This window comes from Vulpes vulpes, chromosome 11, assembly GCF_048418805.1.
Source record: "Vulpes vulpes isolate BD-2025 chromosome 11, VulVul3, whole genome shotgun sequence".
In the NCBI taxonomy this organism is placed as follows: Eukaryota; Metazoa; Chordata; class Mammalia; order Carnivora; family Canidae; genus Vulpes; species Vulpes vulpes.
Window position 1 is genome coordinate 13,865,939 of NC_132790.1, and position 26,060 is coordinate 13,891,998.

Below are 26,060 nucleotides of genomic sequence, written 5' to 3' on the forward strand. Positions count from 1 at the left end.
AACCTACAAAATAACTACTAGGGGCTTCTAAAAAAGATCAAACTAGGTGCTCTCAAGGTATAGACACCACTTGGCCCAGTAACTGCCAGGAACACCATGTGGATTTTCTTTCTAATTAATTAATTATTAATTAATTAATTAATTAATTATTTTCCACGTGGATTTTAAAAAACCTTACATTACCCCTTGGAAAAGAGCCTAACACTTGCATAAAATTTTGAATTTTATACATTTCTCTGGCCCTCAACTGGAAAAGAAAGAGAAACAGCCTCATGTAACAGCTTTTTGGGGTTGTACATGGTCACTGGATCATCTTGAAGGGCATGTGCTGCAGGTGAATGACACTGTGAGGGGCCAGTTAGCCTGCAGGATTCCCGGTCCCCAACAGAATGGCTCCTGGGACTAGCGTGGTGCTTTGCTGCCCCTGCTCAGATGGCATTCTTTGAGTTGAGCCTCCACTTGCTAATCTGCTGCATGTTCTACCTAAGGCTAGCTCCCTCTGTAATTTTTGTTTTGTTTTGTTTTAAAGAGCCGAATCATTTTGGATACTGAGATGCCCAAAAAAGACTTATCTTGAAGTCAGGGGAATCAACTGACTAGGTGTGCAAATGCCCTCAAGCCAAACTGAGCCTGACACACACACGTCTCAGCACCAGTCAATCCATTCCTAGCTGGTCCCGTGGCCCCACCTGCCACATCATCCCCACAGAGGGTGACGTAGGCATAATGAACAGAAAACCCAGCTCCAGTCCTACTACGTCCTTCTCTGTCAGGAGTGTCTTGACATCGATACAAGTGCCCTGGTGTGGTGTCTTTTTGGATCTGTCATCTGGTACGCCAGCCCCCAAGCCACCTAACCCCTAATGAGAGGTTATAAATGTCCTCGAGGTGACTTCTGAGCTCAAGTAATGTCACAAGTATAACCACAGGCGCCTTCCACCACAAGGAACAATCTTGACCACTTGTCCAGGGGCCAGCCAAGGGAGCCGGGACAGTGGCAGCCCAGACTCCTTGCTGGTCTGGCTGATGTAAAATTGAGGAGTAAGAGCCACGGGCCTGGCTGTATTCCAAAAGTCCATCAGTGGCCCCTGTGTTCATGAGACGCTGATGACAAGGGTGACTCGGCTCACCCAAACACAGTGTGTGTCTGTGAACACCCGGTGGAGGGAACTCAAGAATTGGAAGTCCAGGTGAGAATGGAAAGGAGTCGCCCACATCTCCATAGCCTGCTTTTATTCTACCAGAGGTGGAGATGTTCGCCTTTACTAGTCTGACTGAAAAGTTCTTGGGACACCTGGGTGGCTCAGTGGTTGAGCATCTGCCTTCAGCTCAGGTCGAGATCCCGGGGTCCCAGGATCGAGTTCTACGTCAGGCTCCCTGCAGGGAGCCTGCTTCTCCCTGTGCCTGTGTCTCTGCCTCTCTCTGTGTGTCTCTCATGAATAAATAAAAATCTTTGGAAAAGAACAAACAAAAAACAAGGAAATCAGTCAATGAGGAAAGGAGAAATGTCACCAGCTTTGCTGTTTTGGTCACACAGCATCAGGACAGGGCCATTTTCTTTTGCTAAATAAAGTAAGGTTTGACTCTTACTACCCTGCCATCCAGGAGGTTCCAAGGTTTGACTCCAGCCATCCAGGAGGTTCCCAAATGAAACAAATGCTCAAAGGCCGGAGAGCAAATCAATCTTTCCCACCTCACCAACCCGCTCCATCCCAGTAAAGGGGAGTCTGGAGATGTCGCTCCAAACCTGACTCTGCCTGACATTAATGGACTGCATTACCTTGAGCTCGTCACCTAACCCTCTAATTTTCTTCATCACTGAAATGAAGACTCATACTTTATGCTCCAAAGCCCTTCTGGCTCTGTCACTATAAGCACGAGTTCCATTTATAAGCAAATTCATCTTAATACATAAAGCCAGAAAGTACTGATGATAGCAAGATGTCAAAATTTGGGCAGCTCTTGGCTGCCTATCCTAACAGAGAGAAAGCCAAGTGTGGAGAGGAAATTTTATCTCAAGTAGAGGTTCTTTCTGCACTTGACCTATTTGAGAATAGGCAATTTTCTGCAAATGGACTGAAATGTCTACACCCGTGATTTCCTACCTTTTGAAGTGGAGACACTCTACCTTCTCATTTAATAACATCTCCTCCTTTATCTAAAATATATATTTAAAAATTAAAAGGATAAAAAAATTTTTTGTCTAAAAAAACAAAAGCAGCCCTGCAGATAATAAGCACTGCCAGTGATATCTCAAAATCGGAACCAAGAGCCTGGCTGTAGACCCATTTAATCTGAAATGGAGTACGGAAGGATGCCAAGCTGAGAGATTTCAATGGAAGGGCCTCTAAATTGTCATTTTCAGCCTAGAGATACATGCCTAGCTTTGAAGAAATTATAACTCTTAAGTGTCAGACCTGAGTAAATTGCTTCTCTGTGTCACTCTGGTCTAATATGCTGGACTTTTAGACATTCCACTCCACCCTTACCACTCACCCCAGAATAAAGGAGGAAGTGGGGGGGGGGGGGTTGTTAATCTACCCGAATGACTATGCTAAGGCAAATTCAAGCGTATCAGCTACATTTGTATACCAGAGTAATTTTATTCTCAGATGTTCTCGCACCAACATTTCTGAAATGCGGATGAGATTCACAAAGGTTGAGCATGCTGTTTTATCTTGAAAACTTGATAAGTCAATACCGAGTTACCCCTATGATGTCTTAGATTATGGGACATTCTCTCGGTGAGTGTGTCTACAAGAGCATGCATGAACAAGAACACTGTGTCCTAGCAAAAAGCCTGGACAGCTTCACAAGGATCCTCATTACTGGTCTGAAGTCCCTCCATCCCTAAGACTACAAAGAATGAGGCCACAAAAAGCCAAATAAGTTTGGGGATGGAGAAAGAAAAGGCAAATCTCCCTTTACCAACAGAACCCTAACTCAAGCCCCTGACCTGAAATGTGGAAAATAACTTATGCAGCAGTGGGGTGGGGGGTAGGGGGGTTGCTAAAACACATGGCCCGTCTGACCGAGGAATGATGGCAGATGAAACACTGCACCTAGGGATGCAGACCTCAGTACCCAGTTGACTTTCGTCCCTGACCCATTTCTGGCATGCTATGCTGTCAACAGCCTCACCACTGCAGCCAGCGGTGGTGAGGCAGGCTGGGTCACGCATAAGCTCCTCAGCCTGAAGCCTTTCAAACTGTTATTGTCACTTAGTAAACAGGCTTTCATATTCCATGACACAGAGCAAGGCTGCGGCTATACCTCTGGGCCCCGCAGACTGCCTCCTTGTTACGGTTTAAATGTGCATGATGTTTGCCAAGTACCTACATGTAATATACGTGACAGGAAGGCAGCGGTATCACAAATGTGCTCTTCAAACTCCAGGACATCTTATGCCTCAGCCTCCAGACAGTGCGGGAGTCTTAGTCTCACTTCCCTCTGCTTCCTCGGCTTTTGATTATTTTGAGGAATCAATGAGCTCATAATTTTCCGCCACTAACCATCAACAAGTTTTAAAGATGACAGTCAAAGGTTCACGAGCTTGTGTGTACAATGTCATAGCTGTCAGATATGGAATTTTAATGAACAGCATGCTCCAGACCGTTGGTTCAGGGGCCATCGGTTTAAAACGTAAAGCCTCCAAATCTATTTTATTCATAGGGAAGTCCACCAATACATCGGGGAAAATATGTAACGTTGAAAAAACGCCCTAGATTCAAAAACTCTTGACAGCTCTTAAAATGTTTTCCCCAAATATACTTTTCCTCGCAGTACAAAAAACATAATACAAGAGAGGAAAGATAGCAATTTGCTTGCAAAATCACTTTTTCAGAAAAAGACAAAAACACAGAATACTCTTCTAAAAAGTCATTCTGCAGATGTTTCTCAGTCTTGCACTGTGTGGATTCACATGACCTCTGCAATTATTAGCGCTAGCCCCCAAGTAGATAAACATCACAAAACTCTATGATGGTTTGGGAGAAAAAGATGGAGGGCACTTGAATTTCTCTAGCCATGATCTCTAATTTGCTTATTAGTAGAGAAAGCAGGAGTAAATACAAAAGGGGGCTATTTCGGTCGGGCAGCGGCATTAGCCGAGGAGGGAAGGCACATTCATACTTCTCCTGACTTGCCGTGTAATGAGTAGCAATTAATTCATCCTATTGTATTTCTGAATGCCAAAGACTCCATTCACATCAAAGAAAAAATTTTCAAGGCTTTTACCATTGTTCATTTTTAAATGTACTTAGTTATATTTAGTATTTTATAATTGTCGGTAGTGTTTCTTTTAATTCTGATGTGGGGCTTCGCATCATAAAAGATTGTAGATGAGGATCCAGGTGATCTGTAGGTATGACTCCACCAGGAAGCCTGGCATTTAGGTCAGCTGCAGCTAGGTCTGGGTGCTGGGGAAGAGGCACCCTTCTGACCATGGCCCCCTTTCCCTTGGGAGGCGACAGCAAGAGACAAGAAGTCAACCTCCTCTGAGAAGCCAGAGGAACCCATGCTGGCAGCAGACTCAAGTTTGGCTCCAGACAGAGTATCAGCTCCCACCACTCATCTGCTCTGTTGAATTCAAACACTCGTGAAGAGGGGGCTCAGCTGAGGGAGACAATGCGGGAGCATCTTGAGTCAGGGAAATGAGCTCTCATCCTTGACCGGCATTCTTTGGGGAGGCAGCATGACCTCATGCAGGGAGTTTGGGCTTTGGTGCAGCTAGTCCTGGGATCAAATTCAGACTTGTGACCTTGGGAGAGTCTCCTGCCCATTCTAAGCTTCTGCCTCCTGATTTATAAAATGAGGACATGAACACCTACCTTCAGGACTGCTTTGGGAACTGCATTAAGTATTCCACATGGTGCCCGCAGCCTGGCCATTCAGTGAACTTGCAGTCTGATATGGGACTCAGGTGACCCGAAAGGCTTAGGAGCCCTGGTCCTGATGACATAACCTTTTGGCACTATGATACTCTAGGGCACAGTCTACACTGGAGGCCCATTAACAACGGGAATTCTCTAGAAAGGCATAAAAATGGAGAATGAGGCGGTTTCTATTGCCCTTAAAAAGACCACCCAGGGGCAGCCCAGGTGGCTCAGCGGTTTAGCGCCGTCTTCAGCCCAGGGCCTGATCCTGGAGACCTGGGATCGAGTCCCACATCAGGCTCCCTGCATGGAGTCTCCCTCTGCTTGTGTCTCAGCCTCTCTCTCTCTCTCTCCCTGTGTCTCTCATAAATAAATATTTCTTTAAAAAAAAAAAAAAGACCACCCAGGTATGGGTTGGTTCACACAGAAAGGTAAATGCACTCAGGCCTCCAGTTTACACTGTGAGTTCCGCATCACCACACCATGGATGAGAGGTTCTAATTCCATCACGCCCAAGCACGGGAAATTACTGGTCTCCTATCTCAGCTTTAACTCTGTTACGTTAAAAGCAAGGTAGTGAAACTATCGCTGGGGAGAGAGGGTGCGTGTCACGAATGCCAAAGGAACCCTGTGAAGATCGGGAGATGACAGGAGAGGCGGTGTACCATTTCCCGAATGCCACACGGGACCAGGCCAAGTGTCCCAGTGCTGGCGCTGAAATCCAGGAGGTGATCATTTCAGGCTTCCTAGGCCTGTGGAGCCCCGGCCAATGCCTGAAGGAGCAGGGGGATGCAGAGGGGCACAGGGAGCACCAGTGGGTGAAGTGCAGCAAGCTCATTCCCGGCTGGGACCAGGGGTGATACAACCAGGATGGAGCAGTGTGGACGGCAGCAAGGCCCCAGCGAAGTTCCTGAACTCTTTGGGAGAATTAAATCCACGACTTGAACTTTAAGCTCTCTGCTTATTGGAAGGAATGGCAGATTGGAAAGAATGGCTTGTTCAGAAATCAAATCACAAAAGGCCAGCAGGGCGAGAATGAAGAAAACGGCCCCAGGGAGCACATGTAGCTCGTAAATTAGTCACCAACGACTGGACACAATCGGACAATCTCAGGCCTTTTTCTGCTCTACTGGCATGACGCAATGTCAGCAAGTACAGGCTTTTCTTCAGTGCGAGTCCCGGGCTTGACACGAACACGTCTACTGCCTAAGATGTATTCCTGCCGAGGTCAGGGCAGGATGAAGACCTCCTGTCCTCGGACTACCGCCTGGAGTTGTGCACTCCCCAAAACACGCTCTAGACCACAAGGGGTCGGTCCATCTTCTCAAGAGGAAGATGATGATGACGGTCCACGGGTGGCGGAAGTCTGCAGGATGCCCTTCCGCTGCCGCGAGGACAGGGAGGCCTCTGGGCAGGACTGGACAGCCTCACAGGGGGACTGAACATACAGACCTAGAGACTCAGGGTAGATACTCTGAGTGGCGTGGAAAGGCTGCTTCATGTGTGGGCGATACTCTTGCATTCGTTCTATGTGCTGGGATAATAAATCCCTGGAGCTTAAAAAAAAAAAATCAGTTGAGGGCCTCTCGGTCACTTAATGGTGAGCGAGATAATTCAGAGGACAGAGTAATTTCTTGAGTTGCAGCCCCGTGTTCAGACCATGCCACATGCTGCCTTCTCGGACAGGCCACCGCGTCTCAGGGCTCAGTAGGAGATCGCAGGGAGGGGCTGACTGAGGGCCACGGAGCAGACACACACTGAACCTGCTCTGGGTGACGACACTGCAGATGCAGCTGGTGACAGGAGGTCCAAGGGAGGAAAGCCCACATCCTTGGAGTTCCTCACAGAGCCAGAGGTCACTTGCACACTGTACCTGCCCGGCTCCATCCTCTACCTGGCAACCTGAACCAGGCTTTCAAAGCCATGGATCACCCACAACCGACCTCGGGCCTGAAGAGCAGCGGGTCACAAAGGATTCTGCTGGGGCAGGGACCACAAAAGGGCATGCCCGTCACCCGAGAAATGATTCCCTCAAAGCTAAGCCTATTGCAGACCAGCAGTTAGCACTCTGATTTGTCTCTTAAAGCACTTTAGTGAAGAAGACTGAAACAAAACAACTGAAGGGTGTGTGTTTAATGTCCCAAATTCTGGCACTCTGGCCACAAATGCCTTGCATTTCCTTGTCCATCTGAGCAGGCTCTTGAATCTCAACTGTGTTCTGCTGACCCCTTGACCCCCAGTTCTCCCTAGTTTCCCAGTTTCTCTGCTCCTGGTTCTTCATCTCCTTACATCACTCCTCAACCACTTCAACTGTTCCCTTCAATCTGCTTGCCCCCTGACATCCCTCCCTTATGTCATAGTCCATGTCCAAGGTCATCGCAAATGATGACATTCTCTTGAGAGTACCTTGGCTTAGGCTGCTATACACTGTAGAGAAAAAGTCTCATGTTGGTGGCACTGGCTTTAGCACACAGAGTAAATGATGGACAAAAACCTGGACGCTGGACTCATTTTAGGACAAGGATAAAGGAGAAAAGAGTTTTTGCTGCATTTATTTTCCTAGGGAAGTAAGTGGCAAGGAAAGATACTGTCGATGGGAGTAGGAAGAAGAGGGACATCAGTGAGGCGGGCTGGGGAAGGAGGTTGGGGAGAGGAAATTAGAAAAAGAAAGAATAATGTTTTGCCTCTTTTTTTAAAAATCATCCACTGGAAAAATAAAATAAAAGGAAATACGTCATAACGAAAACGATCATCCCTGGCTGGGATAAGCATAAACATTTTATAGTCATTCTCTGCACTTTTTAAAACCTTGTTATATTAAAATTTAGCAACCCAAATTCACAGTTAACATTTTGATGCATGCCGTCAGCGAACTGCCATTACTACTTTACGAGGACCCAACCTTCCAAAACCTAGTTCAATGCTACTATTGAAAAGTTTTGGTGTGTGCTTTTCAGACTGGGTAAGGACAGAAGTTTTAAACATAATTTGTTCTTTAAAAACACCAAGGAAGGAAGAGTACACGGCTGTCAGGAGTGGACTGGAATGGGAGCCAGGTGTGGAGGGTGGGGAGGGCTGACCTGAGCCACAGAGCTGGGCCCCAGGGGTGTGCAGCTGCCCCGGTCCTGGTGCTCACCTCCATCACTCAGACTATGGCAACCCCTGAATTAGGCTCCCTGCGTCCAGCTCTGCCTCCCTCCTGGCCATCCCCCTGAAAACAGGGAGAGCTTTCTGAAGCTTAAATATGAGCACTCCCTACTTGCACCCTATGACCCAGAAGTGACCCTCACTCTCCTACAGATGATCCAGGATGTTTGCACTGGGCTCCTCCAGTCTCATTCCCATCCTGTGCTTCCAAGTAACAGTGTTCCTTATGATTCCCCGAGCACTCCCATGGCTCGGGGGGAGGAGTCTGCCTTCCTCAGTGCCCAGTTCTAATGGTACCCCCCAATCCCCCAACGGCAAGGCTTTCCTTAACTCTCCCACATGCAGAAACGCCCACTCTATTCATTCTACTGCGGAGGCCCCCTAGCTGTGGGACAATCTACTGGAAACCTAGTATTTCCCCAAACGTGGCCAAAAACAACAGAAAAGTTGAGTGGTCCTCAAGAACAGAGACTGCTTATTTGACTCTCTAAGTCCAACATCTACTCGAGGGTATAGAACACACTGGACTCTCAACTGAAAAGTTTGCTGGACCGAATTAATCATTTCTGTGTTTTATAAAGTTAAAACCTTTGTGGAAACCATAAGCTTCCACTAGAACAAATTCTGTTATAAAAGTTAAAATTAGGGGCATCTGGGTGGCTCTGTCGGTTAAGCATCTGGCTTTCGCTCAGGTCATGATCTCAGGGACCTGGGAATCAGCCCTGTGTCGGGCTCCCTGCTCAGCTTTCTCAAATAAATAAGCAAAATCTTTTTTTAAAAAGTTAAAATTGGGCAGCCACGGTGGCTCAGTGGTTTAGTGCCGCCTTCAGCCCAGGACATGATCCTGGAGACCCGGGATCGAGTCCCACATCGGGCTCCCTGCGTGGAGCCAGTTCTCTTTGGAACTTATTTTAACTTATTCAAGAGCCTGAATTTCATAGGTAGGTTGACTCATTGTCAACTACGACATGGAAATGACCACTCTCTTCGTGAGTCTGTCTACCTGAGAGGAATATGGAATGTAGACAGCATCCAGAACATAAGCCGTCCCGTAAAGGCTGCAGGGGCAGCTGAGAGGGAAGTCACCTCCTTTTTCCTTTGCCTAAAGCAGGGTGGTTTGCAAACCTTATTCAGTGAACAGCCAAAGAGGCCACTGAGAAGGATAAAAGAGCTTGAGCTTGAATTAAAACAGCATTTAGTCATTTAGGGGTGTCGGGTGGCACAGTCGGTGAGGTGTCTGACTCTTGGTTTTGGCTCAGGTCCTCATCTTGGGGTTGTGAGATCAAGCCCTGTGTCAGGCTCTGCGTTCAGCTTGGAGTCAGCTTCAGATTCTTTCTCCCTTTGCCCCTCCCACTCGTGCTCTTTCCCTCTAATAAATCAATCTCTAAAAAGAAAAAAAAGCGGGGACGCCTGGGTGACTCAGTGGCTGAGCATCTGCCTTTGGCCCAGGGTGTGATCCTGGACACCCAGGATCAAGTCCCACATCGGGCTCCCTGCAGGGAGCCTGGTTCTCTCTCTGCCAGTGTCTCTGCCTCTCTCTCTCTCTCTCTCTCTCTCTGTGTCTCTCATGAATAAATAAATAAAATCTTAAAAAAAAAAGCATTTACTCATTTATATATTAAAGGTTTCAACTAAGATTTCAATCTGAAACATGAGTTTGTGGCTTAAAAAAGGCTGGAAAGCAACCAGCCTCAAAAATTCTACTCCAGGGAAGGAGGAGGAAGGATTATAGGCAACACATGGAAGCCGCACCTGGCAGCGGCCCCAGGTATGAGCACACCACTTATTCAAACTCCCAGGAGGACAGAGAGAGGAAGCTTGGCTTCATGCTTCAAAGGAGGGCTACAGGTCTTTGTCCACCTCAGAGAATAAAAACCTTGACTTCTAAGCCAGTGGGGAAAAGCCCAGCAGCAGGCTGAGGCAGATAGGCAGACCGAGCACCTTAAATGGCCAGTCCACAGCCACCTTCTCTCCAGGAGGCCTTGCTACATCTTCTCGTTAAGTCTGGGTATTTCCTGCCACCCTCACCGCCCACCCAGAAGTTCTCCTCGTTGTCTCCAGGGATGATTTCCACCTTCCATAGACTTTACCTCATTAGCTAGTGTGGGGGACCAAGATGATGTGGCCCTCGCCCTGACCCCACAACGATCTCAGCGAGGAGGTTCATCCTTGCCTCCTGCAAACGTGCTGCTAGACTCGAGAGCTGACTGAGAGGGTAAACGGGTGAGATCCACCTCTCCTCCGAGACCACTTCCCGGTGATGGCTGGTCAGGAAGGTTAAGGAAGCCCTCTCTAACATCAAATGCCCACGGGAGGTGAAGGCGGCAACATCTCTGCAGGCAGGCGACAGCCAGTCTCTTTCTCCTCGACTGTCCTAACATCCTCTGAGGGGCAACACGGCAGCTCTGTGGCTGGGACCTCATCGCCCTGAGCTGCACACCTAACTCCAAGGGATGTGAGGGGGGACACACGGTGTGCCAACACAAGGCCTTCTGCTTGAAAACATTCTCCTACCTCCACTGGATGCAAACCCGCCGGAGAGGCCTGTGGGTTAGGATTCAGAAAGATCTGAGTTCAAATCTCGACAAGTGATGCGTGCTGGGCCTGGTGGCTTTGGGCGCGTCACTTAAATGCCTGGAGCCCTGGTTTCCTCAATGTTATTCCTCAAAATCTGAATAATGGGACTTACTTCGCAGTGAGCTCAACCAAGAGAACATATGAGAGGCTCTGCAGCTCACTCCCTCCTGTCTCTGCATTCCCAAGCAGCAACACCCTCACCAGGCGGCTCGTCCCTGGGATTCCCTCCACGTTTGTACTTGGCTCTTTCTGCTAACACTTATCCCACAGTGCCCTATATTTCACATTCCCATTTCCATGGCCAGCTCTGTGAATAGGGGGTTGACTGTTAACTGCCCACCGTGATGAACACCATGCCCGGAGCACTCAATTGGTATTAGCTGATGGGAAGGACAAAGGCCTCCCTTCTTCCAAGAATAATGTGGTTGGGAGGAAGGAAAGTAACTGCAAGAAGATGGAGGTGGTTCTTGGAGCTGAAACGCTGAGCTGGTTGCTACCCTACTGCCTCTGTTTCCGCCTCCTCGTTGTGTCTGCCCCAAAGGAGAGAGTGGGCCAGCACTGAAAGGAGGGGGAATGTCATCTTTTCTTCTTTTGTAAGAACAAGCACAAATACAACTGTGTGTCTGTGTGTACACGTGTGTATAAAGTACTGGTAAACTGTTTCCACTGAGGAAGATTCTTAAAATCCCGAAATGAGAATTTCCTGCATCCCTTCTGGACAGGAGGGCTTTCTTTATTCACCATGCACAGGGCTTTCGGACCCAGGCCGTGTGCCCTGGTGAGTCGGTGCGAACCACACGGATGGTAGAGAAATAGAGCAATTCATAACATTGCAGGTGGAAACACAAAATTGAGGTCTGTAAACTTCTTTGTACATCATTAATTCGTTAGCGCAGAGAAACCAGAAACAGAGTCAGAACTTGAGCAAACACTGGGGTAGTTACATCCACATAGAGAGGACGGCACCTTTGGTTAAAAAGCAGAGTCTATGAAGTTATCTTAATCTTTCTACTGCTCAGCCAGTGCAGCTAAAAGCCAGCCACCATCAGCCACACGTGCGAGCGAGCCAGCATGCTGCCCACTGCAGAGGGCCACCAAATGCTCCTTCCTGGTCACTAGTCCTGCTCCACAGCCAGCCTTGTTTGCATTAAAAAAAAAAAAAAAAAAGTTGGAGGACTTTGGAAAGGATCCCAGTGTTCACCATTCAGTGCTGTGAAATCATACTTTGTTCTTTAGGTTTAGTACAAGAACAAATTTCATTAATGTATGGGGGGAAAAATCAGAATGGAACAAAAAAAGCAGGCATTTGGGAAAGGCAACAATATAGGTTACAAATGCATTTTAATTATAAAGTAAAGCTCTTCTGTACAAACTAGAATCCTTCTGCATTTCTCAAATAGCATTAAGAAAAATGGGGTCGTATACATCTTATTGCAAATTTTGGAAGGGGAGAAAACAGGGAAGACTTGCACTTAAAATACGTCAATGCCTCCGTTTTTGCTGGGAAATGTATTTTCAGAGACTGGAAAAGGAGACACATGTAATAAAAAAACAAAGTAAGCTCAAGTATAAATGGAATTACAAACATGGATTTGATTAAGAGCTTTCCCATCTCTAAGATCTTTTCATTTTAAGGCCTCACCTCAAATTTCTTTTTTAATAACAGAGCCGTACACTTAAAAAAAATATCGAGCAACTTGGAAGAAATCTGGCAGAAAATACTCTCCGTGTTGAAAGAACACGTGAACAATTACATGGAAAAGACATATGTTTCACAAGTATTCTTTAAAATACACAAAAAGTGCAAAATAACTTCTAAATATTCTTTTGAAGGAATTTCATGATAACTGCTCTAGAAGTGACTCTTATTTTATTTGACTTACTTATTCATTTTACGATTTCTACACTAAACTTTGTGTCTCTGGACTTTTTTTTTTCTTTTCTTTTCTTTTTTTTTTTTGTTTCTCCTAGCCCAGGGCTGTTTGGTGGACATTTGAAGGTTAAAAAAAAAATCAGTTTTCTGTGCTGAAGTTATCAAGACCAGCTCTCTGCTGCATTTGCATTGTTATTAGGGACACACACTCACTCACACACACGCGCGCGCACACACACACACACTCTGAGCTTAATGTGAGGCTAGTACAGAAAGAGAGATTAGACACAAAGAAATGTAAACAGCTCTCACATGCGAGGAAACTAGGTTACGAGAATCCCAGCACCAGGCATTCACCAGTCACCATGGAAAACAGGAAGTGAGATGCGTAGCAACCACAAGCCAAAAAGCAGGAAAGCGCATACCTTTAGCTTGGAATGAAAATCACGAGATTTCCTTCTGGCAAGAACCTGAATGTGACTAGACACCTGCAGGGTAGGGGAAAAGGGAGGAAAACAAAGGAAAAGCCTGTAACCATGGAGATGAAAAGCCCCCTACAACTGGGCAAGCCAGACGTACCTTAATGGCGGCTTGAATTTCTCGAACTTTCTTTCTTGCTAAGACCTGTATATGACTAGACACCTACATTGTTCGGGTTTATGAGGGGAAACAAAACAAAACAAAACAAAACAAAAAAAAGGAAATCAAATATAAAATCGCTACTCCTTGGGAGGGTTTTGGGGTGGGGTGGGGGGGTGGGGGGGAGGTTATTTGCATCTCAACAAAGCTCTGCAGTTAGGAATACACAGTCCCAGCCAGACACCAAGCCCCCAGCGCTGCTCGAAGCTTTTCAGACTGGGTCATCACTGCAGTGACTTGATTCAGGATGAAAGTGAGGCTGCTCTTCGTTTTCTCACCAGGGAGAAATCACGGGCACGGGATCGAGAGGGGGAGAGTGGAGCTGTTTTCTTTTGAAATTTTAAAAGGTGGGGCTAGAGGTAAACGAAAATATTTATAGCTTCTCAGTATCAGGAGGGAAAATCCCTTCTTCTCAATTTAGAAGAGACTATCCATAAATTAGCACGTTCTGCAGAATCAAAAAGCTGAAGCTGTCGGTTATATTCTGATCTCATTAAGAGCTCTGGATTCTGTAGCAAATGTTAAAATAATACTGACATGTAAATTAGATCTCAAAGAGAAATGGAAAGACCCAGTTAGCAGAGCATTTTTTTTTTTGCCCTTATAAATATCTTTAATCCTTCCACTCTTTTGGATATTGACTGGGCGCCAAGTGGATTTGCATATTATTACAAAGCGAAAAGTGTGAATACAGCCAGCCAGCCATCCTGTTAAAAATCTGGGTTGAAAACCACACGATTTGCTGAACAACAAATTCACATTGGAGAGGTATCACCAACTGCTGCCTAAAAACATCCCCAGGATGCCGGGGTGTGGAAACCAAGCCAAGCCCAGCTTCTGAAACACAATGATTCCACTGGGTAAACAAATTTGCATCTCTTTCAGTGGGACTTGGTTAAATTTAGAAGAGTCCCCCCAGTGAAGGGGTTGGGCACATGACCAGAGCTCACAGACCAGTGGGACAGCTCAGGTCCAGTGCTTTCAATTATGTGGGGCAGGAGATCGGTCTGTTTCAGAAATTTAGAACCTTCTAATTTAAAAGTTCAGCAACTCTGAGGCAGTTACTTCATTTCAAATACTTTCCTGACGATAAAAGCAGGATTTATTTACAGTACTAAAAGATCCTTTTATCTTTGAGTTTTGATGATTAATTTTTTTTTTTCATTTTGCTTTAAATAATAATTTTTTAAAAAGGGTATGGAGAAGCAGGAACTCCCTCATCCTCTTCGTCCCTCCTTCTGGCTCCTGCTTTTACTTGTTTTCACCCAAAATTTTGTTCTTGCGTGAATCTCTGACTTGCAGAGGGCCAGTGTCCACTGTTGGGGGAACATCCACTGAACAATGCCCTGCCTCTGCGCGCTGGCAGGAGGCCACGGCCCTCCGTGCTGACTCAGCAGCCAGGCTCCCGGCGGGGGCACATGTAACATTCCTGGGGAAAAGCTCTCCCCGCCATAAACACTCATGAAAACAACTCATCACTGAGCAGAGGACTGGAATCGGCTGCTCACACCGAAGGAGACCACAGTGGAGTCTGCCTTTGGCTATGATGATAGTTTTTAAAATCCATGCCAGATAGATCAGCATAGGTCAACATAAAAAAATAATTTTGTTCTGTTAACAACTCACCCATGAGGTTCGTTTGATTTTTCTCCCCACACCCCCCTTTTCTTTTCTTTTTCTGTTTGTAGTTAAATACGAATTTCTCATCCATTCCAGTTCTGCACTGGGTCAGAGATTGGGGCTGCTTTACATCAGAAGGAACCAGGAGAGCCAGAGCCCTGACAAAGGGCAGAGGGATATTCCTGACACTACTCTGCACAAAGGTATTCAAAGTTGTAGCTTCATTTCCGTCACAGCAGCCACTGACAAAAAAGCCATAGCTTAAGGAGTAACAGTTCCCTGGACGCACATCATTCGGTATTATATTCAGGCCAATACTCACGGCTGCTAGAGTTACTTTTTCATCGAAATCATGACTAATGTGTAATTGTACCAGGATTGTACAATGCACAAAATCTCAAAATTTCATGATTTCCAAGTGTATTTGCACCTGCGGCTTTTGCAGTGTTTACAGATGCACAGTTTGGGAAAGAAACATTAGTATTAAAGTACGGTACAGGAGCAGTGTGTACACTGTCCTTCGGAGTGACACTTTCCCAGATGTGTATAAAAAGAACTCCGGAGACCACACAGTAAGGGGTCACTGAAATGATGAACAGTGAAAACTGAGCCAATTGAAAACACCTACACCACTGACGTCCTTACAGGGAACTCAAATTGGGGGCTCCTAGGAGCCAAAGCACAGACAGCCACTGCAGCCAAAATGCCTCGTTGGGGCCATTCGCTGACATGCACAGTGTCCAGGCCGGTTGTTTTACCTGTTTTCTGGTCCTCGTCTTGCCTGTCCTGAGTTTGATGTATCTGGCTATCAATTCATTCCTACCTGAAAGAAAGAAGAATTTACAATAAGATGGGTTACCTTAAAAAAGCAAGCCAACAAAAACCAAAACAAGCAAAAAAAAAAAAAAAAAAAAAAAATCAACTGAAAAACAGCCTGGGAAAGCTAAGAAAAGAATTGAGAGTCAAGACTTTTTAAGCTGGAGCTGTACACTCACTAATGCTAGAAAAATAAAACGGTACGATTGTTTGCAAAAATGTTTACCACGGAAAATGAGGATGAAGGGCACTTAATTATGAACTGTGATTAGCAACTGAGGAAAGAAATGTGCCTTTTTTGTTTCTTTACATGCTTCGACCTAAAGGGGTGTATGGGTAACAAACCCAAGGATTTGCGTGGGAGTCCACAAGCCTGTTTCTGTTCCCAAGTTTTCATGCCCACTCCTCACCCAGATTTCTAGTTCACTCCGGTTACAGTCAGCAGAGCCACTGGAGGATGAACTGCTGTGGGTGCAGAAACCCTACCATAATATGGAGGTCACAGTGAGAAAGCAGACGTTCCCTAAAGGTGGTCACTATGCTAATAACTAACTATACACAAGATCATGTTCATGAAAAAGAAAACCAAAAAACCAAAAAAAACAACAAAAAAAAACAAAACAAAAAACAACAACCCAAAACGACTTAATCTCCTCAAAGCTCTATAACCTGGAGAGGAAAGAAAATGCCTAAAAGTACAAACAAACACCTCCCGTCCCTACCCCACTAGGGGATAGCCTGAGAGGTCACAGACTGACTTCGAAAAACTACAGCGTCACGGGAAAATATGTCCCTGAAGCAAAGTAGGGGTGTGTGTTATGAATACTACATGAAATAAGAGCCCACTCATGTAGGGAAGTGCAGAGCTGGTTGTAGGATCGGTCTGGGCCATCTTACTTCCCAGACATGCTGCATACCTAAAGATGGCAAGAGCTTGGTCTTTGGCCCCAAAGCCTCCCTGGGACCCAGCACGATGCTGGGCACACAGAACAAATTGAGGAAATAACACAGCCTCTAAGGGAAAGAGAGGGACCACCCCCGCCAGATCTCCTCTGGCAGCATGATGAGGACCGACCCATGAGTGTCCTTATGGGAACCTCATCTGAGGATTCTAAAGCTCCTGAGCACTGCCTAGATCGGGCCTGTCCCTCATGGCTCTGTCTGCAGCCTGTGTTAGGAGCACACAGGGCAGGGCCACCATGGAAGGAAGGCAAAGGAATCATGGAACCTGGGGCTGGGAAGTTCCTCTGGGTCATCCGCTCCTACCACTAGAAGTCTAAATTCTTAGAAGCCTAACCAAGCACTTCTAGAATTAAGGAAGCAGTCCATTTTACCTTAAAACATATTAAAGAAGAAGAAGAAGAAAAAAAGACCCTTCTTATTTGGGGCTTCTTGTAATTCTCATCCCCAGGTTCTCCTGGTTCCTCTTAACAGGAACAAGGCCACGCAGATGACTGGCTTTCAGATATTTATGATAGCTTTCTGGTCCTCTGGAGTTATACCCAGGCCAAACCGCCTCTGTTGCCTGTGACAGCTTTGAGACACTACCATATCTATCCAGTGACCATCCTTTGTCCAGCTTCCTTTCCTAGCCTGGAGCTGAGGCCTGTAGTGGTGCTCTTCCTAGGACAAGTCCACAGCAGAAGTCTATCGCCTCCCCTGTCCTAAAGTACACTACCTCTGTTGATGCAGCCTAACACCGCACTGGATTTTGGGGAACCACAATGAACTGTCAGTTTATGTCATTTGAACTCCTAGAGGTCTTTTTCATAGACTGCTCCTCAGATATATCCCTACCTCTGTGCCCAGTCTTTTCATGCATAGTTATGATTTTTCTGATCCAAATACACAGCCTTACATTTATTTCTACATTTCAACCCACCAGATTAAGCCTATCATTCTAGCTTGTCAGGATCCTCTCAGATCCTGTTGCTTGTCTGAACTTACCCTTTAACTGCTGGAAAAGGGCCTCTAAATTCAGGTTTAAGAATTGCTTCTCTAAGCATTCTCTTTCAAACTTTTGAGAACTACCAATATCCCCTGTAGTGTCATCGGGTCTACTTCTCCATCTCTCAGATGGTTGTACAGATTTTGCAATTTGTCTCAAAGGCTCGCTGACAGCAGAGCCCGGCCAGGAGTGCCTCATTACCAGAAGCCAGACCAAAATGACAATGTCTGCAGACAAGCCAAGCATCCTCCAGCGCAGGGCCTCACTGTGCATCCTGTTTGGGGCTGAGTGGCCAGAATGAAATAAATCCAAGGTTCCGTATTACATGCAATTTTATCTGAAACTTGTCCAGATGGCAAAAACGTCTGCCCCCACACGTTTTCCCTGTGAAAGCAGACGAGGTTGCGTGATCTGCGTGACACATAACCTCTCTAACTGATTTCTTACGGCATTTGGTTGAGGTGAGATCACCATCCAGGACAGCCACATTTGACTGTACACACCCTGGAGTCCATGCAAATGGCACCGTTGGAGTTCAACAATGTCAACTCAAACTCTGATTGTAACACTTCTAAAAATTATGATGTCTACAACAGGCCCTCAGTGAGCAGTTACCATGTGCCGGGCACGATGTCATAGCCACCATTTCACCAAAATGTGTCAGGACTCTCCTGTCCCCATTCTTAACATAAACAAGATTATCTTTCAAGACCCTGTGTTCTTTCTTCTATAACAGGTTTGAAGCCATGAAGGGGAATTAATGGGAAGTTTCTGGGTGTTTCTTGCCTCCATAAGGAATACTGCTGATTCAGATATTAAATTCAAATTCAACTAACTCTGAGCATTGACCTAACAGTGTTTGTTAATCACTTAATTTCATGTGAATTTTTTAACCACCGCAAGGACAGCGTTGTATATAGAAACACTATTGGGTTTACCTGGTTTTTTAAAAATGCATATTTTATTCATTTATTTAAAAAACAAACTTAAACACCTTAGTTCATCCTCAAGTTTGAAGCTCAATTTATATATATCCTATAAGTTTTATAATCACTTTTTTTTTAAGATTTTATTTATTTATTCATGAGAGACACACAGACACAGGCAGAGGGAGAAGCAGGCTCCTTACTGGGAGCCCGATGCAGGACCCAATTCCAAGACCCTAGGATCATGATCTGAGCTGAAGGCAGATGCTCAACCACTGAGCCACCCAGGCATTCCTTTTTTTTTTCCCTTAAAGATTGATTGATTGATTGAATGACTGATTGATTAAGAGAGAGTGTGTGTGTGTGTGTAGGAGCAGGGGAGGGGCAGAGGGAGAGAGAGAATCTCAAGCAGACCCCACACTGAGCACAGAGCCAGATGCGGCCTTCCATCTCACAACCCTGAGATCACAACCTGAGCTGAAACCAAGAGTCAGACGCTTAATCAACTGAGCCACCAAGGCGCCTCTATAATTGCTTTCAAAGGGCCATTCAAATAATGTTTAGTCCATTTTACAAAGCAATTAAACTCCTTTACACATTTTAAATTACATATTTAATTTAGAATATATTTAATTCTTTTAACTATTAGAATTGTTTGACCTAACTTCTAAAACCTTTCTTTAAACAACTCTTAAAAACCTAATAAATTATCTTAAACGCTCTAATACTGCTTATGAATCTAGTAAGACTTTAACCCTCTCAAAAATCAAGTCTAAATCAATCATTTCGTTGCACATTTTAATTTGGAAAAACAGGCTGACCTGTTGAGTGGGCCAAATTATTTTAAATAATCACTTGAAACATCAATATGTATAGATCCTCTAAGTCAAATATTAACACTATGGCTCTGATTCTATTAATGTCTTCTATTTCCAATTCTAAATCTTCCCAGAATTAAAATATGCCATTATGGAAACAAGTATGACAGTCCAAATGATTTAGGAATATCTTTTTGGTACCTGGGGTTTTACATATTTTGGGGAAATCAACTAGGTTCTAAACAGATTTTTGTCAGTGACCTTGATAGAACATCCTGAGTCTGATTTATATGTATTTCTACAGCACGGCTCTCCAAATGGGGGTGGATCCATACAGTCCAGAGCCCTGGATTTGAACTGCGGTCCCAGTGTGCAGAATTCCTTTACCAAGGCCTGGGAGCTTGGGGCACAGTCACTGACATAACTGCCAGCCGGCCTTGGCTCCACACAGCATAGTCTTGTTTTATAGCCATGATCACAGTGCTGGGTATTAGAAATGTTAACCTTAATTTCTCTCTCTCTTCTACACACACACACACACACACACACACACACACACACTCAGGGGCACCTGGGTGGCTCAGTTTCATTAAGCATCCAACTCTTGGTTTTTGGCTCAGGTTGTGATCGTGGGGTTTTAAGATCGAGCCTCACATCTGGCTCCTCCACGCTCAGCACAGTCGGCTTGAGATTCTCTCTCTCCCTCTCCCTCTGCCCCTCCCCCCCCACTTGTGCTCTCACGCATTCTCCCTAAAAATAAATAAATAAAATCTTAAAAAATAATAATAATAAAAAAACATACACAGAGTGGTGCTAGATCCAAGAAAACCTTACATTAAAAACATTCAAGAAAGGTAAGTGCAAAGTTAAGCACGGCATTCCTAAATTAATCCTACTGTCAAGTGGGGTCCATCTCCTTTGTACCTTATATCATACCTGTCTGGTGCACTGAGGATATAAACAGAAGGCAGCCTACCTGCCTACACGGAGGCCACTGTCCAACACAAGAGTTATTTTATTTTATTTTATTTTATTTTATTTTATTTTATTTTATTTTATTTTATTTTATTTTATTTTATTTATTCATGAGGGACACACACACGGCGGGGAGGGGGGCAGAGACACAGGCAGAGGGAGAAGCAGGCTCCATGCAGGGAGCCTGACTTGGGACTCATCCCAGGTCTCCAGGATCACGCCCTGGGCTGAAGGCGGCGCTAAACCGCTGAGCCACCCGGGCTGCCCCCAACACAAGAGTCAAAAGAGCAAATCCGCACCACAGGTCCCACCACAACCACCGCCATGAAAGACGGTCTGATAACCTGCACGGGTAATCTGCCACAAGTAATTCAGGAATTCTAGAACCTTCCTCCCCAAAGTACTGGAACGTCGTATCTAGGCCTTTGAGGACAGATGACATTTTCTCCAACATTTTATCATGAAAAGTTTCAGACACACAGAAGTTTCTTTATAGAAAGAATTTCACAAGTGCACACCACATACCCACCTCCTGGATTCTATCATTCACGTTGTCTAGACTTGCTTTGACACGTCTTTCCATTCCTCTGCCATCCACCAAGGTGTCTTATTTTACTGCTATTGTTGCATTCTGTGTTGCTGTGGGGGTCACAGGTAGGAAAACACTCTTCCTAACACTTCACCATGCGTATCACTAACTAAGGTGATGAGACTGGATTTTATTGGGTGGGGGGTGGCTGGGAGGCCATTCTGGATGGAAGACCAACATTTCCTTACACACAGAAGCAGGGATCTGGAATCCTATACAAAGATTCCACCTGCTGACCCTTAAGCTCCCGTGGCCACTGCACACCTCCTTTCTGAGCCCGTGAGTTTGCAGATTCTGCGCTCGAGCATCTGCAGGTCATCTTCTCCATCAATACGTGGAATAGCTTATAGAGCTGAGTGGCAATGCCACACTTCAGCACTAGGTGTCACGATACTGCAGCTTGTCGGTGGCATGAGCCTGCTTTGGAAAACACATACCCTGTTGCTTCCTGGGACCTGAGGCTCTGCAGCTGTGGTGGCCCCTGGAGTTCCCACAGGCAGGACACAGCAGCAAAAGACAGACAAAGCCTGACTTGCCACTTTTAAACCCGGACCCTCCCCAGGCACTGCCATCCAGCGTGGATCTTATCCTTGCTTTCTTGTGAGAATGTAGCGCAGTTGAAAGTGAGCCACCACCACTCCTCCAGCATCCCAACTGCAGTGACCTCTCCCACTAAGGGGGCAGAGGAGAGAGAGACACCGACGGAAAGGCGTGGGGTTTGCACTGGGCTTGCCTTGCCTAGACAGAAGGCTGGTTAACGTTGTTGTGGGCTGGGTGTGTGATGGGATGTGGCCTCAAGGTCATGTTTGAGGCCCAGCAAATGTAGGGTCTGTGGCTAGAAATTGTAGCCCAGAGACACTGGGCTTTCACCGTGTAAGAGCCACTTTGTAATTGAATGGAGGCAGGGAGCCACAAAGGGAAGAAGTAACAAATGGAACCTCCTCTTCCTGGCTGCAGCCCAGTTCAGAGGCAAACCATGCAGGGGGAGGGTTGAACAGCCCTGGAGCAGGGCAGGGGCTCTAACTCACCCACAATGGCCTTCTCTTTGCCGGGCATTCCCCACATCTTTTAACCATGTTTAAAAAAAAAATGAGAATCAGAAAGAAAACCCAAACTTCTCTTGACTGCTAGAACAAAGCAGCATCAAATAGGTGCTGATGCTGTAGCTGTAACCTTACAGTCCTGCACACCGTCACAAACCAACCCTAACTCAGTCCAATGGCCCCATTAGACGACCAGAAGCTTCCCTGTTAACACCTTGATCTTTCTGCGCTCCGCACCTGCACGCACAACTGCTCTCATGCTCTGTATTGCTCTCGCCCATCTCTGCGCATCTGATTCTGCCCACCTTGCCGATGCCTTGTCCTTCAGGAGCCTTCTAGATGGAAGAAGCCTCTCTCCTTTCCCTCAACATCCACAGCCCCTGACGGGCTTCTTCGCTGCTGGCCTATGTCCTGTCTGCCTTCTGTTCTATCATTTCGGTCATGGCTCCAACCAGATGATGGAGTCGCTGAGAATAAGAACCAATGGCATTCATGTTTTCTGTTTCTTTTCCAGGCAGCTCAATGTTTGTGGAGTGAGTCACTAGCAGGGACAGGAGAAGTCACATCCCTATAATCCAGTATGACACTGGGATCATCAACATAAAGTGAAACCAGAAAAGGAAAAGATGACCCAGTGAAAAGAATCAAAGGAGATGCCTTCCACAAGGTGACCCCACCAGGGGACATGGCTCTGTCCCCCGACAGGGCAGTTTGTGCCCAACAGAAAGAATGGTTTTCGGACCACTTTCTCAGCAAGATTCTCTAAGGTGGTGGATAAATACTTTCTAGCCATCAGTTCTTTGTTTTCTTTTTTTTTTTTTTTTAAGATTTTATTTATTTATTCATGAGAGACACACAGAGAGAGAGGCAGAGACACAGGCAGAGGGAGAAACAAGTCCCATGCAGGGAGCCCGATGTGGGACTGGATCCCAGGTCTCCAGGATCATGCCCCGGGCTGAAGGCGGTGCTAAACCGCTGAGCCACCCAGGCTGCCCTGTTTTCTTCTTTTCTTCCATTAGCTGAGGTTCATCTAAAGAAAAAATGCCTTAGGCTATGAAAGTCAACACCGAAAAGCACAAGTGTAGGGGACAATGTGTGAACCAAGCATCATCAGCTAGAGAGAGGTCTACAGAACGAGGATGTTTAATGACCCTGTCCTCCCAAATATATAGGGAGGTAATATCTAAGGATACTGCCAAAGGAGGCAGTAAAGAGTCTTTATTAACCAACCTGGGAGTAGTTAATAATTAACCTTTTCTTCCACACTGCTGCCATTGTACCAGCAACAATGGGGTGGGTGGTGGTGGGGGAGGAGGAGTCCTACCGAAGCTGGTCAGTCACCCTCTAGTCAGACAACAGATGGCACCTATGAAAGCACAAGCAACATGCCAGAATCAGGAGGGCATAAAGAGGCCACTTTGCCTTCAAGGAACCTACACCCGTGAAAGGCTCTTGCCCATAAGAACGGGGTCAAGTCACCCCATCCTTCCCCCATGCCTGCGCCACAGCCGCCACGTCCCATTTATCTGATGGCTCACATGATAAATGCCTGCCTCTCCCACTCCCAGATAGGAAGTTCCACAGGAGCACTGACCACACACTGGGTTTTGCTCATCACGCAACCCCTGGGGTCAAGAATACAGCAGGTCCCCAGTAAGTACATACTAATGCAATAAATGATTAAATGACAGGGATGGAGATCAGAGTGGGAGGGGAGCACAAAGCTAAGATTGGGGATAAAGGAGGATTCACCTAAAGAAAATAAAAAAGGCATCTGAACCAACCCCAGAGCACTGCCAATGAGGAAGTTTGGACACCAGTGTCTCCGTTAATCCCCAATATAAATCATTGACCAAAAATAAGCACCAATATGGAAAATCACCAGAAATGGGCCAGACAGCCTGTTCTGGGTTGTGAGGGGCAGGTACTGTGTGTTCCGGATCTAAAGGTTTACAAAATGGACTGATGGCCTTCAGGAGGTGATCACTGGTGAGTGCCTAAAGGAACCTGCGTCTGCATTCACCCAGGGGCTTACAGGGAATAGCTTTAGAGGAAAGAGTACACAGAGGAAGGCTGTGTTAACCTCCGGTTAGTCGGAACTTACTCCTCGCATCCCTTCAAAACGCCTGGCAATAACTCAAATCCTGACTCTCCGAGCTCCGATCAGTCAACGGCAGCTGATAACATTATCAAGCGATGGCCCCATAAAGCCCCATGCGCTCCTTCATCTTAGCGGGACAGCTCACAAACTACACATTTGCCGTAGACTCCAAGGGTCAAAGAGAGACAAGCAAGTAAAACTGTCCCATGCTTCACATGAAATACAGCCCTCCTTCACTGGAGATAAATTCTTTTTGTTGTCACTATTTCTAGAAGGAAAATAAATATGAATGAAGTCAGTTTTTCTAATGGCTCATCTCTGTGAAACAGTAAGAGATGCCAATCACCTTCCTACTCCTCCAATGGGTAATAAGTTAGTTAGCCTTACTACTGGATGCCTCTGGTTGCTGGTTTCCAGTCCATCCTATACACAGCTACCTACAAAGCAGAGCTCTGGCTTAGCCACTCTATTGCCTCAAGACGTTCAACGGCCCGCTGCCCGCAGTCTAAAGGTCAAACCGCTTTAGTGTAGTATTCAATGTTGTCCCACCATCTGGCCCTAACCTTCTGTTCTTCTGACACACCACCTTCACCATCACCCGAATCCACCGCACCATCAAAATGCACGTGGTGTAGCTTTCAGTGTTTTGCTCATAGTTGCAATGCCCCTTAAGATGCTCAGTCAAAATCCTTTCAGGCCCAGCTCAAAGGGTATCTCCACCATGAATCATCCTGCTCCCCAAAACATGTACTGGACAGGGAACATGTGAAGAGGAGTTGGGGAGCCTGGAGCTCATCTCACAGACCAGTGGTTGGGAAAAGACAACATGACAAAGCAAACTGATAACAGAAGATGGTGTGAGGGACAGACGAACTGCTGAGTGTGGCTTGGCTCTGACGGGGAAAGAAGCAGAGATGAGAGTCACCCTTCTGCCCTGGGCCCACTGTGCCTGATTTCTGCATGTGCCAGCCTGTGGCTCTAGTCAGAGTTCCTTGTGTAACAGATCGTAAGCTCCTTAAAGGTAGGGTCTGTGTCTGCAGCATCTTTGTATCCACACACTCAAGGTGTGCATGGGATTTAATGGAACCTATGCCTGTGGCTCCCTAAACAATCTAAATAGACCCCCTACCCAAAGGCTCTCAGGGAACTTTTCGCTTATCTTTTGGGCATTTGCCTTTTCTTTTCATGCCCGCATCTGATTATGTTACATCATTAGGTCCCTGGCCACTATAAGAAAAGCACACCCTTCTTCACCTGGTACCTAGGCCTAACAGCACGTTCCTGTACAGGGCTCCTCTACTCTAGTACAAGGAGCTTCACAAGTCACTGTCACGGTTTTCTGTACCTCTATGCCTCGGAGTAGACCATATGTCCTTAAATGTTCGTTCTTTTCTCCTTTGCCTACAAACACTTCCTCAGCCCTCTAAGTCCCAACTGAAGTATTTCCTCCCTAAAGCCTTCTGGGAGCCACCCAAACTGAGCTAGCCATATTCTCCTTCACACCCTCGTGTGCCCAGCACACACCCTTCTGCTCTGTACTACCATTACTCACCTGGGGGACCGTTCATTCTCCATTTAGAAATGTGACTGCTCCATGGAAAGAATCTATCTAGTTCTCTCTGCCTGTAGGTCTGGCACCTATTAAGTAGGTCCTCAGTAAGTGCTTTCAATAAAGGAATGAAGGAGTGAGCTCTCCTATACCCAGAACAGATGACCTAGGAAAGGATCCTATACAGTGGACAGCGCTGACGGTATCACTTGAGATCCGTAAGCCCTTTCACACTTAACGACTATTTCAGTGACAGGCAGCACAATTTTCCAGACCTTCGTTCTGCTCTCTTAACTTGGCAGCAGTGACACCAACCCATGCTCCATTCCTCCTCACCCCTTTCTACCCGCACCGACCTCCACATGCCACAGTCACATGGACCTGGTCCAGAAAAAAAAAGCTAATCTCAACATCAATTCAGGAGAGTCTTGTTAATGAAAAACTTTGCTAAGAACACTCTGTTTATTTATTAATTATTTGGCCTTTAAAGGAGTGTGAAATCCACACATTCGAAGTGCCAAAAACTGTTGGTCTTTGCTGGAGAATCTTTAATGGTGGTGATGCT

General features: G+C 46.1%; 1 protein-coding gene across 3 annotated transcripts in view; it reads right to left on the reverse strand.

The window, feature by feature from the left end:
* TEAD1 (TEA domain transcription factor 1) overlaps positions 1–26,060 on the reverse strand; it is a 267,173-nt gene that overhangs the window by 60,130 nt on the left and 180,983 nt on the right. For 2 of the 3 annotated variants that reach the window (XM_072725641.1, XM_072725638.1), the window contains 3 exons: positions 15,489–15,553; positions 13,051–13,113; positions 12,897–12,959 (listed from right to left, as the gene is read on the reverse strand). In XM_072725641.1, the coding sequence (XP_072581742.1) occupies positions 12,897–12,959; positions 13,051–13,113; positions 15,489–15,553 (191 nt within the window). The remainder of the gene's footprint in view (positions 1–12,896; positions 12,960–13,050; positions 13,114–15,488; positions 15,554–26,060) is intronic. The other variant, XM_072725640.1, reaches the window with a different exon arrangement.